At 51.9% G+C, this 12,643-nt stretch overlaps 1 protein-coding gene across 4 annotated transcripts in view; it reads left to right on the top strand.

Moving 5' to 3' along the window:
- The window catches only part of PACSIN1 (protein kinase C and casein kinase substrate in neurons 1), a 65,517-nt gene that overhangs the window by 50,013 nt on the left and 2,861 nt on the right, over positions 1–12,643 (top strand). For 3 of the 4 annotated variants that reach the window (XM_018039236.1, XM_018039239.1, XM_018039237.1), the window contains exons 2-9: positions 6,150–6,274; positions 7,183–7,339; positions 8,477–8,712; positions 9,118–9,273; positions 9,371–9,546; positions 9,898–10,018; positions 10,122–10,249; positions 12,052–12,239. In XM_018039236.1, the coding sequence (XP_017894725.1) occupies positions 6,212–6,274; positions 7,183–7,339; positions 8,477–8,712; positions 9,118–9,273; positions 9,371–9,546; positions 9,898–10,018; positions 10,122–10,249; positions 12,052–12,239 (1,225 nt within the window). In that variant the 5' untranslated portion in view covers positions 6,150–6,211. Of the gene's footprint in view, positions 1–6,126; positions 6,275–7,182; positions 7,340–8,476; positions 8,713–9,117; positions 9,274–9,370; positions 9,547–9,897; positions 10,019–10,121; positions 10,250–12,051; positions 12,240–12,643 lie in introns of all 4 variants that reach the window. The other variant, XM_018039238.1, reaches the window with a different exon arrangement.

Genomic DNA, 12,643 nt, shown 5'->3' with positions numbered 1-12,643 from the left:
ACTGTCTAGGTTTGTGAGGGCTTTTCTTCCGAGGAACAAGTGTCTTTTAATTTAATGGCTGCAGTCACCATCTGCAGTGATTTTGAAACCCCCAAAAATAAAGACTCTCACTATTTCCATTGTTTCCCCATCTGTTTGCCATGAAGTGATGGGATCAAATGCCATGATCTTCGTTTTTTGAATGTTGAATTTTAAGCCAACTTTTTCACTCTCCTCTTTCACTTTCATCAAGAGGCTCTTTAGTTCTTCTTCACTTTGCCATAAGGGTGGTGTCATCTGCATATCTGAGTTTATTGATATTTCTCCCGGCAATCTTGATTCCAGCTTGTGCTTCATCCAATCTGGCATTTCTCATCATGTACTCTGCATGTAAGTTAAATAAGCAGGGTGACAATATATAGCTCTGATGTACTCCTTTCCCAATTTTGAACCAGTCCATTGTTCCATGTCCATTTCTAACTGCTGCTTCTTGACCTGCATACAGGTTTCCCAGGAAGCAGGTCAGGTGGTCTGGTATTCCCATCTCTAAGAATTTTCCACAGTTTGTTGTGATTCTACACAGTCAAAGGCTTTAGCCTAGTCAATGAAGTAGAAGTAGATGTTTTTATGGAATTCTCTAGCTTTTCCTATTATACAGTGGATGTTGGCAATTTGATTTCTGGTTCTTCTGCCTTTTCTAAATCTAGCTTGAACATATGGAAGTTCTTGGTTCACATACTGTTGAAGTCTAGCTTGAAGGATTTTGAGCATTACTTTGCTAGCATGTGAAATGAGTGCAATTGTGTGGTAGTTCGAACTTAAAGCCAGCAGTGATACATATCATAAGTAATTGTACTCTGTGATAACTCCAGTAGACAATTTTTTCCATCCTTAACATTGGGGTCAAAAATATGGTTTGAAGCAAAACAATCACTTTCCATTGTGCGTGCTCAGTAGTGTCCGACTCTCTGCAACCCCACAGACTGTAGCCTGCCAGGCTCCTCTGTCCTCTGTCCCAGCAAGAATACTGGGGTGATTTGCCATTTCCTACTCCAGGGAATCTTCCCGATCCAGGGATTGAACCTGTGTCTCCTGCATTGGCAGGCGGATTCTTTAACCACTGAGCCATCCGGGAATCCCAGCTTTCCATTAGAATTCTTTAAATTTCTTACCTAGTTCAGCATTATGATCTGAAAGTTATTAAGTGTTGTCCATATTATTTAACTTACCAAATAATCCTAGTTAGAGCTTCCCTGACAGCTCAGCGGGTAAAGAAGATTCATGCAGTGCAGAAGACGCAGGAGACGTGGGTTCCATCCCCAGGTCAGGAAGATCCCCTGGAAGAGGAAATAGCAACCCATGGACGTTCTTGGGTTCTTGTCTGAAAAATCCCATGGACAGAGGAGCCTAGTGGGCTACAGTCTATGGGGTTGGAAAGAATTGAAGCAACTGAGCAACTAAGCATGACAAACCCTAGTTACTTCACTATTTCTTTTGAGTGTCTAGGAGCCCTTTGGAATACTCAGAGTTAGCTAGAGAAAGAAACTTGAAGTCTGTTCAAAGGAGCTCGATATTCTAGGAAAATTTTGGGGAGAACAAAAACCAAAGTCTAGTCGTATACCAGCTTACTATTAATAACAAAGATTCATTTAAATCCAGTCTAATCTTAAATCACTCCTGACAGCATACGAAAGTCTTTTCTCCAAGTACCCCCTCCACTTTTTCCTGCAAATCCTTCATCACTTTTTGTATCCATATGATTCATCCCTTATTTTCTCCATCTGGAAACAACTAGCTCTAGGACAAAGCTATTATCATAATTTTTCCTTCAACAAAAATATCTGCATTCTTTATGATTTTTCTCATTGACAACAGATATCCTACTTGCTTTACAGACTGAACTGCTTCATTTTTAGTAGCTTTCATTACATATTTCAATTTTTAACCCATAAAAACCTTAACAAAGCCTACAAACAAATAATTGAACTATTATACCAGCATTTACTGATTGGCAAACTGAAGAACATATTCCATAACCTCTAACAACTTACATTTTTCTCATAACCTAATTTCTCTTTAATATGGTACAAGATGCATGTTTAATAAACCCAACATCTTTTGAAGTTCTGCTAATTAACCCAAGGCTGAAGTCTCAGACAAAGTGGGGTTTGTTTGTATTTCAAGGACATGATGAGGGTTAACTTCAAGTTTTCTCCCAGGCGTATTTTTGTTCTCTCAGAATTTTGTCAGAATTCTGAAAACAGTATTTCATCAAGCTAGCTTTCTCTAACTACATATGCAAAAAGAACAATTTCAAAATTTTTTTGGAATTTCAAAAGAGTTTCATCTCAACCAATTTTCTCCAGAGGAAAGAATACTATTGTCATATATTGTTTAAAAAATTAAAAACTGAGACTTTCAGTTCAGTTCAGTCTCTCAGTCTGACTCAGTCTCACACTTTGCGACCCCATGGGCTGCAGCACTCCAGGCCTTCCTGTCCATCACCAGCTCCCAGAGCCTGCTCAAACTCGTCCATTGAGTGGATGATGCCATCCAACCATCTCATCCTCTGTCTTCCCCTTCTCCTCCTGCCTTCAGTCTTTCCCAGCATCAGGGTCTTTTCCAAGGAGTCAGTTCTTCGCATCAGGTGGCCAAAGTATTGGAGTTTCAGCTTCAGCATCAGTCCTTCCAATGAATATTCAGGACTGATTTCCTTTAGGATTGATGGGTTTGATCTCCTTGCAGTCCAAGGGACTCTCAAGAGTCTTCTCCAACACCACAGCTCAAAAGCACCAATTCTTCGGTGCTCAGCCTTCTTCGCAGTCCAACTCTCACATCCATACATGACCACTGGAAAAACCATAGCCTTGACTAGACGGACCTTTGTTGGCAAGGTAATATCTCTGCTTTTGAATATGCTATCTAGGTTGGTCATAACTTTCCTTCCAAGGAGTAAGCGTCTTTTAATTTCATGGCTCAGTCACCATCTGCAGTGATGTTGGAGCCCAAGAAAATAAAGTCTGCCACTGTTTCCATTGTTTCCCCATCTATTTGCCATGAAGTGATGGGACCAGATGCCATAATCTTCATAAAATTTTCTGAATGTTGAGTTTTAAGCCAACTTTTTTACTCTCCTCTTTCACTTTCATCAAGAGGCTCTTTAGTTCTTTGCTTTCTGCCATAAGGGTGGTGTCATCTGTGTGTCTGAGGTTATTAATATTTCTCATGGCAGTCTTGATTCCAGCTTGTGCTTCATCCGGCCTGGCACTTCTCATGATGTACTCTGCATACAAGTTAAATAAGCAGGGCGACAATATACCGCCTTGACATACTCCTTTTCCAAATTGGAACCAGTCTGTTGTTCCATGTCCGGTTCTAACTATTGCTTCTTGACCTGCATACAAGTTTCATAGGAGGCAGGTAAGGTGGTCTGGTATTCCCATCTCTTGAACAATTCTGAGACTTTACTGATGGTCCAATGGTTGAGACTCTGTGCTTCCACTCCAGGGGGCACAGGTTTGATTCCTCACTGGGGAACTGGGATCCTATGTGCCACACGGTGTGGCCAAAACATTTATCTTTTTCCTAAAAATACAAATTAAAATGAACAAAAAACTTAATCTTTTCCTTTTAGTAACCTCATTGCTAAAACTTTTCTGTTCACACACATGGACACTCACACACCAGAAGACAGAACTGTCACAGATCTTCCAAGAGGATGACATGGAGTCCCAAATAAATACTTTCCCAGCACAAATTGTCCTCAGCTTCAGACACATGTCAGAACCAATTGGCAAAATGTCCAAATAGCAGTTCGAGCTGAAAAGAGAAGTTTGCCTGGGTGCGTACTGGCCGACTCCTCGGTCTTGGAGCCTGTCCGCTGGTCTAGATGCCTGTTCCACCCAGGAAAAACATGCGCTGGCAGCCAGTGCTGAGCAGGGGAGAAAAAGGGCAGATCCCCGAAACACATGGTTCGGCAGCTGCTAAGAATGTCCCCCCAGACCCACCTCCTGGGGCCAGTTGGCCATAAGCAGCGGGCTCCTCACAGCCACCCCAGTGTGTGGTCATGGGAGAACCCCAGGGAGCCAGATACTGTGAGAGTGCAGCAGCCCCATGTTGGGGGCCAAAAACTGTTATCAAATGTAGGGGTCTGGGTGCTTGCTGCTCTAAAGACAGTAAAGAGGCAAGGCTGGTAGAAAGGAAAGTTTGCCATATTTCTGAGCCAGCAAACTGGCGGGGAGGGCAGACTCCTATCCAAAGGCTGACTCCTCACCCCTGACAATCAGTGGGGGAAAGCTTTTTCAGGTGCAAGGAGGGGGCTACTTGCAGAAACACCACAGTCAGCTCTGACAGTCATCCTGAAGTTGGTCATGTGGTGTTCTGACCAGTGTCATCTTGATTGTTTTAAGTACAGCTAATCTTCAGTTCCAGGATCATGTTATTCCCATTTCTTTGAGTCCAGCTCTTGGAACTGCACAGCTTAGGTCATAGCTTAGAGAAGGAAATGGCAACCCACTCCAGTTTTGTTGCCTAGAGAATCCTGTGGACAGAGGAGCCTGGTAGGCTGCTGTCCATAGGGTCACACAGAGTCAGACACAACATCGACTTAGCATGCGTGCATGCATTGGAGAAAGAAATTGCAACCCACTCCAGTATTCTTGCCTGGAGAATCCCAGGGACAGAGGAGCTTGGTGGGCTGCCATCTATGGAGTCGCACAGAGTCAGACATGACTGAAGAGACTTAGCAGCAGCAGCAGGTCATGGCTACAGTAAGCGTCTATAAGACAGCTCACAGGACATGGCTCCGAGTGTTATATATAGCCCTTGAGGAGGAGCTATATGACTCTGACTTTGCTTAAAGACTAAATGATTATTATTTAGTCTGTTGGACTTGTTTAGTCTTGTAGATTTTCTGCATTTTCTTGTTTCTCTGATTAAACTGATTCGTTGACTGAAGTTTTTCCACAGACAGAGGGCAGGCTGGGGACATGGGGGTCAAGGATCAGAGGGTCCTGCTCCGTTTCAGGGTCAGGCCCGTCCTGGACTCGCTGCCCCTTTGGAGACCAGGCCCCTGGCTCTCTGTGTCCTGTCTCCTGACTGCTGAGCCGTGCTTGTTAGAGGTGGCAGTAAGGGCTGGGTGGGGGTGGGAGTCGGGCAGCGCCTGGCCTGGCCCAGGGGCAACACACGGCCTAGATTGGAGAGCCGTGATGCCTGCCAGCAGATCCAGGGCACACAGAGCCACCCAGCGTTTGCACAGACTGCAGTAGTCTGAACTGTGGGCCCAAAGCCACATGTCCAGGACTCTTAGGAGACACATAAGTGGCTAATGGAGGCTTCAAGACTGGGCACCAGAGCAGCCAGAAGGGCATTTCCAAGAGCCCTGGAGCTCAGAGGACTGAGGAGGTGCTGAGCCTGGGCACGAGGAGGGAGGTGGCCTGCTACCAGGCTTCCTGACAGGCTTGGGTCCAGGTACCAGGTAGGGGTTCAGAGGGATTCTAGGGGCTGAGACCAGGGGTTCTGCATTGATTGGGGATGGCGAGGCAGGGCAGGGACGGGGAGCTGAGGTGGGTCTGTTGGGCCCGGTGTAAGGATTCAGCTGTGCCAGGTGGGCAGTGCCAAGGGGGCATATTGAGAAGCTTTCTGGGGTTCATTTGAGTCCCAGGGGGCCCTAACAGGTGTCCAGTCCTGGGGAGGGGGTGTAGGACATGCACAAAAATAGATGTGCTTTCTGGCTTTGAGGGGCTGTGTGTGTCTATGAAGCAAACCGCAGATTTATGTCAAGCAAATATGCAATTATGTGGCCCGAGGTGTTATCGCTAAGAATCCAGGAGCACAAAACCCTTGGGACAGCACGGTTCTGGTGGAGAGGCAGTCTTCTGAGAGGAGGTGCCCACACTGGAGCTAGAGGATGGACTTGGGGGAAGGGGAAAGGGGAAGGATATGGCATGAGGGGCTCATGGGGGAGCAGCTGGGAGGTGGGCACGGGGGTTGCCACCAGGTGGATGTTGGGGTTACCCTAGGGACGAGGAGCTGGTCTGTACACAGGAAGCCCCCAGCCAACTCAAGGCTCATGCCTGTGGAGTCCCCGTAGCCCGTTGGGGCCCTGGGCCTGGAGTGGGGCACCTGGGACACTTCCCTTGTCTCCAGGGGACTCTCTCCTGCCCTCCTAGCGCGTGAGCAGCCCACGTGCTGACCGCCACTGCCCACCTGTCCACCGCACCACGGCCACACCATGTCTGGCTCTTATGACGAGGCCTCGCTAGCTCCGGAAGAGACCACTGACAGCTTCTGGGAGGTGAGTCTTAGGTGCTCCGTGGGTCCCGGGCACCCGACAGCCTGGCTGCGTGGAGACCCAGGCTTCCAGCCACCCACAACCTCAACCCCTGACCCTCAAGCCCTTGGGGCCCCTTGGGAGCCCTCCATGTTCAGCAGATGGTGGTTGCCATGAAGTGGTCCCTACAGACCACTGCTGCCCCTGCAGAGACCCAGTAGAATTCACAGTGTGGAGCAAGGGCCCTCCTGACCCTGCCCTGGGGCCCCTGGCTCAGACTCCTAGTAGTTCACAAGGTCAAGTGCGCACTTTACAGCTTCCTGGGGTTTCACAGCCACACACCCCCACCCTCCCCCCCACCCTCCCTGTGCTGTGGGCAGGGGGCGGGGCACTGGTGCCCACATGTTGTGAGCTCTGGGGACCCCACAGCCAAGAGGCGGAGACAAGCCAGCATTACTGGAGCCTCCCAAAGTATTTGAGACCCAGAAAGACATTTTCCATTGGCTTCCAAAACCCAAAGCGCCGCAAACTGCCAAACCTAAATTAATAAGTGTTTAATGAGATGTCTACAAAACATAATATTGTGTCAAGAAGCTGCAGCTCAACTCAACACTTATATGACTCTATATAAATATAATAGATTTTGCACCGCAAGAACAGAATGAATAATTCATCCGAGTCCAAGTCCAAATTATAAATATTCTTCCCCACTTGGTGACAGCGAGGAAATTCTATTTAAAGTGGGACGAAGGAGAGAGTCCAGATGGTGGGGAGTGAGGGCTTGGACCCCCAGGGCGTTAGAGCGGCGCGCCCCGGGAGGCCTGGCGGGCGCCCGCCCTACCCCCACGCAGGACGCGGTGGCCAGGGCTGGCGGCCGGGCCGGGGGGGCGCTGGGGGCCCCGTGGGAGTTGTGCTTGCTGCTCCGCCACCAGGTGGGGAACTACAAGCGGACGGTGAAGCGCATCGATGACGGGCACCGGCTGTGCAACGACCTGATGAGCTGCGTACAGGAGCGCGCCAAGATCGAGAAGGCCTACGCGCAGCAGCTCACCGACTGGGCCAAGCGCTGGCGCCAGCTCCTCGAGAAAGGTGCCCCCTCTCCCCTCCGTGCCTGGCCCGAGCGCACACCCAGGAGCTAACCGGCCCTCCACTGCCCAGTCCCGGGGGCACCCTGCCCCTGGATGCTCCTGCAACCTCCCATCACTGGGCCTTTGCCAGCCCCACCCCTCACATGCACTCTTCCCCTCCCAAACTACCCAGGCCTCTCTGTCGCTGATCAACTCCACTTTCTGCAGTTTTGGATTGAATTTAAAGGGGAAAAAAGACTTTTTGTTGTTGTTGTGCCACAGGGCTTGCAGGACCTCAGTTCCTTGATCAGGGATTGAACCCCGGGTCCACGGGGCAGTGAAAGCCTGGAATCCTAACCACGAGGTCACCAGGGAACTTACAAAACTTTTTATTTTGAAATAATTTAAGCTTAGAGAAAAATTTCTAGAATAGTACAGAGAATTACCTACCTTTCACCCAGACTCACCAGCTCATATTTTATCGGGTTTGTTTTCTCACGCCCTCTCTATTTATAGGCATGTCTTTTCTGAGCCATTTACGTTGGAGACATGCCCCTTCACCCTAAATCCTTCACTGTATTGCTGAAGAATAAGAACATTTGTTTATGTAATCGCTGAAGAATAAGGACATTTGTTTATGTAATCATAGTTCAACTATCAAATTCAGGGCGTTTAATGTGACCCATATGCAAATTTTATGATAGCTATTGTTTGCCCTGGTCCAGATCCTGTGGGTTGTCTGGTTCCAGTGGCTTCCTGTTACGTCACCAGTTGGTTCTTCACTTTTACATTTCCGTCAACATTCCTGGAGCACCAAGAGCTGGCCTGTGAGAACTCATGGGGTCCAAGTTGTCCCCCGTGGGGCTCACAAGCTAATGGAGGAGACAGGCAGCAGGCCCAGAGGCAGATGCTACATATAAGAAGAATTATGAGGACTGCTGGCCGAGCTCTGTGAGGATAGAGTATTCAGAGAAGGCTTCCTGGAGGCAGTGGCTGTTCTTGGGCTGTTCTGGAGGATGGATAAAGCTATAGGGAGAGCAGAGGAGGGCGTTTCTGCTGCCATGGGAAGTATGGGGACAGCCTCAGAGAAAGGAGGCTTTAAGGGGGCCTCTGGGCAGGGGGTGGTGAGGACCTGGGAACCCCCGGGCTGTTTCCTCAGGCCCACAGTATGGCAGCTTGGAGCGGGCCTGGGGTGCCATAATGACGGAGGCCGACAAGGTGAGCGAGCTGCACCAGGAGGTGAAGAACAGCCTGCTGAACGAGGACCTGGAGAAGGTCAAGAACTGGCAGAAGGAGGCCTACCACAAGCAGATCATGGGCGGCTTCAAGGAGACCAAGGAGGCTGAGGACGGCTTCCGCAAGGCCCAGAAGCCCTGGGCCAAGAAGATGAAGGAGGTGCCTGCTGGGCGGGCGGCCGCCACGGAAGGGGCGAGGTCGGGCGGCAGGGCTCAGTGGGGCAGACTGAGCCACGAGAGGGCGTCCACAGACGCTGTGCGCTGCCCCCTGGGATTGTGCCCCCAGGGAGCAGCACTGCCTGCCAGGAGGAAGCATCCCCAGATGGAGCCAGCCCTGCAGGGTCTAATGGGAGGGTGTCCGTGGGGGCTGGCAGTGCAGGGCCACATGAGCAGGTGGGTGGGCACTGCCCCCGAATGCCTGGAGCCGGGGCCTGCACCACTTCTGCCTTTTGAGAGTGTGTGTTCGCAGCTCCCGGCAGAACAGACAGGAGGGATGGCAGGACAGTGATCTCGTTGGCTCCTACATACGAGTAGGCGCCCTGCCCCCTCACCTCCCTCCTCACAGCTAGAGGCAGCCAAGAAGGCCTACCATCTGGCCTGCAAAGAGGAGAAGCTGGCCGTGACCCGGGAGATGAACAGCAAGACGGAGCAGTCGGTCACACCCGAGCAGCAGAAGAAGCTGCAGGACAAAGTGGACAAGTGCAAGCAGGACGTGCAGAAGGTGGTGGCCGGGCCAGGGTCTCGGGGCCCCTTGGAGTGGGTGGCAGCTGAGAGCTGCAGGCCTGGGTCTCACTTCCCCTTTGCCCTGGTGCCCACAGACGCAGGAGAAGTATGAGAAGGTGCTGGACGACGTGGGCAAGACCACGCCCCAGTACATGGAGGGCATGGAGCAGGTGTTTGAGCAGTGCCAGCAGTTCGAGGAAAAGCGGCTGGTCTTCCTCAAGGAGGTGCTGCTGGACATCAAACGTCACCTCAACCTGGCTGAGAGCAGCAGGTAGCTGGGGGTGGCGGCGCAGGGGCCGGGGGAGGGGGGCAGCGGGCAGCAGGGTTTCCTGGGCCCTCATTCTAGTGGCAGGAAGGGAGGGCAGGGCTGCAGAGGCCGGTGGCTGCCTGGGTGAGCGCTGATGCACGCCAGGCCCTCAGGAAAGGTGCTTGGATGGATGGGTAAGCGGCTAAGATGGGGATGGAGAAGGGTGCCCACAGGGCATGCCTGGAGCTGCCCACTCAGAGATCGTGCTTCGAAAACCACCTGATTCCTGGCTGCCAGCACCCTGCTCTTCTGCACGGGCCCTCACCGAAGCTGAGGTGCATCTTGCCCTGAGCCGCCCGTCTCCCCCATGCACAGCTACATCCAAGTGTACCGGGAGCTGGAGCAGGCCATCCGGGGGGCCGATGCCCAGGACGACCTCAGATGGTTCCGCAGCACCAGCGGCCCTGGCATGCCCATGAACTGGCCCCAGTTTGAGGTGAGGATGTGTGGGGATGGGGTAGAGGGATCCAAAACTGCTGGGAGGAGCCTCGGGGGGCAGCCCCCCAGCCTGACTGCTCCCCTTCCCTGGTGCCCCCCAGGAGTGGAACCCAGACCTCCCTCACACTGCTGCCAAGAAGGAGAAACAGCCCAAGAAGGCAGAGGGGGCAGCGCTGGCCAATGCTGCTGGCGTGGTGGAGTCCACGTCTCAGGCTGGGGACCGTGGCAGGTGAGTGCCTCCTCCGGAGCTGCCTGGGGGGCCCCCACACTGGGGCCACTGAGTTTTACCTTCAGTTCAGTTCAGTCGCTCAGTCGTGTCCAACTCTTTGCGACCCCATGAATCGCAGCACACCAGGCCTCCCTGTCCATCACCAACTCCCGGAGTTCACTCAGACTCACGTCCATCGAGTCCGTGATGCCATCCAGCCATCTCATCCTCTGTCGTCCCCTTCTCCTCCTGCCCCCAATCCCTCCCAGCATCACAGTCTTTTCCAATGAGTCAACTCTTTGCATGAGGTGGCCAAAGTACTGGAGTTTCAGCTTTAGCATCATTCCTCCCAAAGAACACCCAGGGCTGATCTCCTTTAGAATGGACTGGTTGGATCTCCTTGCAGTCCAAGGGACTCTCAGGTGTCTTCTCCAGTACCACAGTTCAAAAGCATCAATTCTTTGGTGCTCAGCTTTCTTCACAGTCCAACTCTCACATCCATACATGACCACAAGAAAAACCATAGCCTTGACTAGATGGACCTTTGTTGTCAAAGTAATGTCTCTGCTTTTGAATATGCCATCTAGGTCGGTCATAACTTTTCTTCCAAGGAGTTCAGTTCAGTTCAGTTCAGTCGCTCAGTCGTGTCTGACTCTTTGCAACCCCATGAATTGCAGCACGCCAGGCCTCCCTGTCCATCACCAACTCCCGGAATTCACCTACCTTAGGAGATAAGAAATGGTTTAAATCAGGACAACCTCGTGCTCCTCTCAGAGATAAAGATAGCCAGTCTGTGAGAGCTCCTGTGAGATGCGAGGCGCTGTGCTAACTAAGCGTTTTCTGTAAATTATCTCATTGAAGTCTCCCAGCACGCTGAGGAGTATGTCAAAATTCCCATTTTACAGATAGAGAAACCGATACCTAGGGAGGGTAAGTGACTTGCCCAAGGTCACACAGCTGGTTTAGTAAGCCTCAGAGCCAAGATATGTTGCCCAAGAGGTCTGGCTCCAGAGTCGTCACTCACTAAATGCGTATATATATGGCTTCCCTGGTAGCTCAACGGTAAAGAATCCTCCTGCCAGTGCAGGAGCCTCAGGTTCAATCCCTGGGTCGGGAAGAGCCTTGGAGAAGGATATGGCAACCCACTCCAGTGTTCTTGCCTGGGAAATCCCCTGGACAGAGGAAGCTGGTGGGCTATAGTGCATGGTGCCACAAAAGAGTTGGGCATGACTTAGTGCCTAAAAATGAGCTTGGCTCATCTCTTTTTCTTCCAGTTTTAATGCAATATGATTGACATACACTAAGTTTAAGGTGTACAAAATAATGATGCGACTTACAGACATCATGACATATAGACAGGAATGATTACCACCATAAATTGAGTAAAACATCCATCATCATCTATAAATTCAAGGTTAAGGAATTAGGAAAGAGTTGTTTTCCTGGTGGTGAGAGCTCAGGATTTACTGTCCTAATGTTCACAGATAACACACAGCAGTGTTGATTTATCGTGTTGCACATTAATTAACACGCTGCTCCTCTACTGGAATGCTCACTCTTGGTCACTGGGTTGTACTGCCCCTCTCAGATGCGGGGTCAGATGTTCTCTGGGGTCTCCTTCAGCACCCCCTCACTCCAGGGCTGAGTGATGCTAATAGTCAGTCCTGCTTCCCGTGTGTTTAAAGAGCCCTCAGTGAGGGCTCCCTCTTACAAGGCCTGCTCCGGCTTCCGTGGGATTTGGGGTCAGCGCCCTGGCTGGGAGGGGGCAGCCCTAGGGACCAGGTGAGGGGCCGCTCAGGCCAGGCCCTCTCCCTGCGCTTCAGTGTTAGCAGCTACGACAGGGGCCAGACTTACGCCACCGAGTGGTCGGACGATGAGAGCGGGAACCCGTTTGGGGGCAGTGAGGCCAACGGAGGCTCCAACCCCTTCGACGAGGACGCCAAGGGAGTGCGTGTGCGGGCTCTCTACGACTACGACGGCCAAGAGCAGGACGAGCTCAGCTTCAAGGCCGGTGAGGGGCGGGCCCGGTGGGCGGGGCCGAGACCAGGGGCGGGCCCGGTGGGCGGGGCCGAGACCAGGGGCGGGCCCGTGCCGGGGGCAAGACCTGGGGGTGACCTGTGTCCCGGGGGCAAGACCTGGACTGGAGTGCCGGGGCGGGCTCTAAGGATGGCAGCGGGGTGCCAGGGGTGGGATCTGGACCTGAGAATAGGGTGGGGGAGGGCCGGAAGGCGGACTGTGGGGGAGCCTGAAGGCAGGGGCGGCTAGGGGAGGGATTGGAGCAGGGAAATGAAGCTGGAGGCGCTGCCGGCCTAGGTCTCCTGGGTGGAGCTGAGACCCAGATTAGCTGGTGACTGGGCCGCACCTGGATGTCGAGGTGTTGGTGGGGCTGGTCCCTGGGTCGGCACTTGGGCGATA

Source organism: Capra hircus, chromosome 23, assembly GCF_001704415.2.
Source record: "Capra hircus breed San Clemente chromosome 23, ASM170441v1, whole genome shotgun sequence".
Classification (NCBI taxonomy): Eukaryota; Metazoa; Chordata; class Mammalia; order Artiodactyla; family Bovidae; genus Capra; species Capra hircus.
This window is presented reverse-complemented; position numbering and strand designations above follow the sequence as displayed.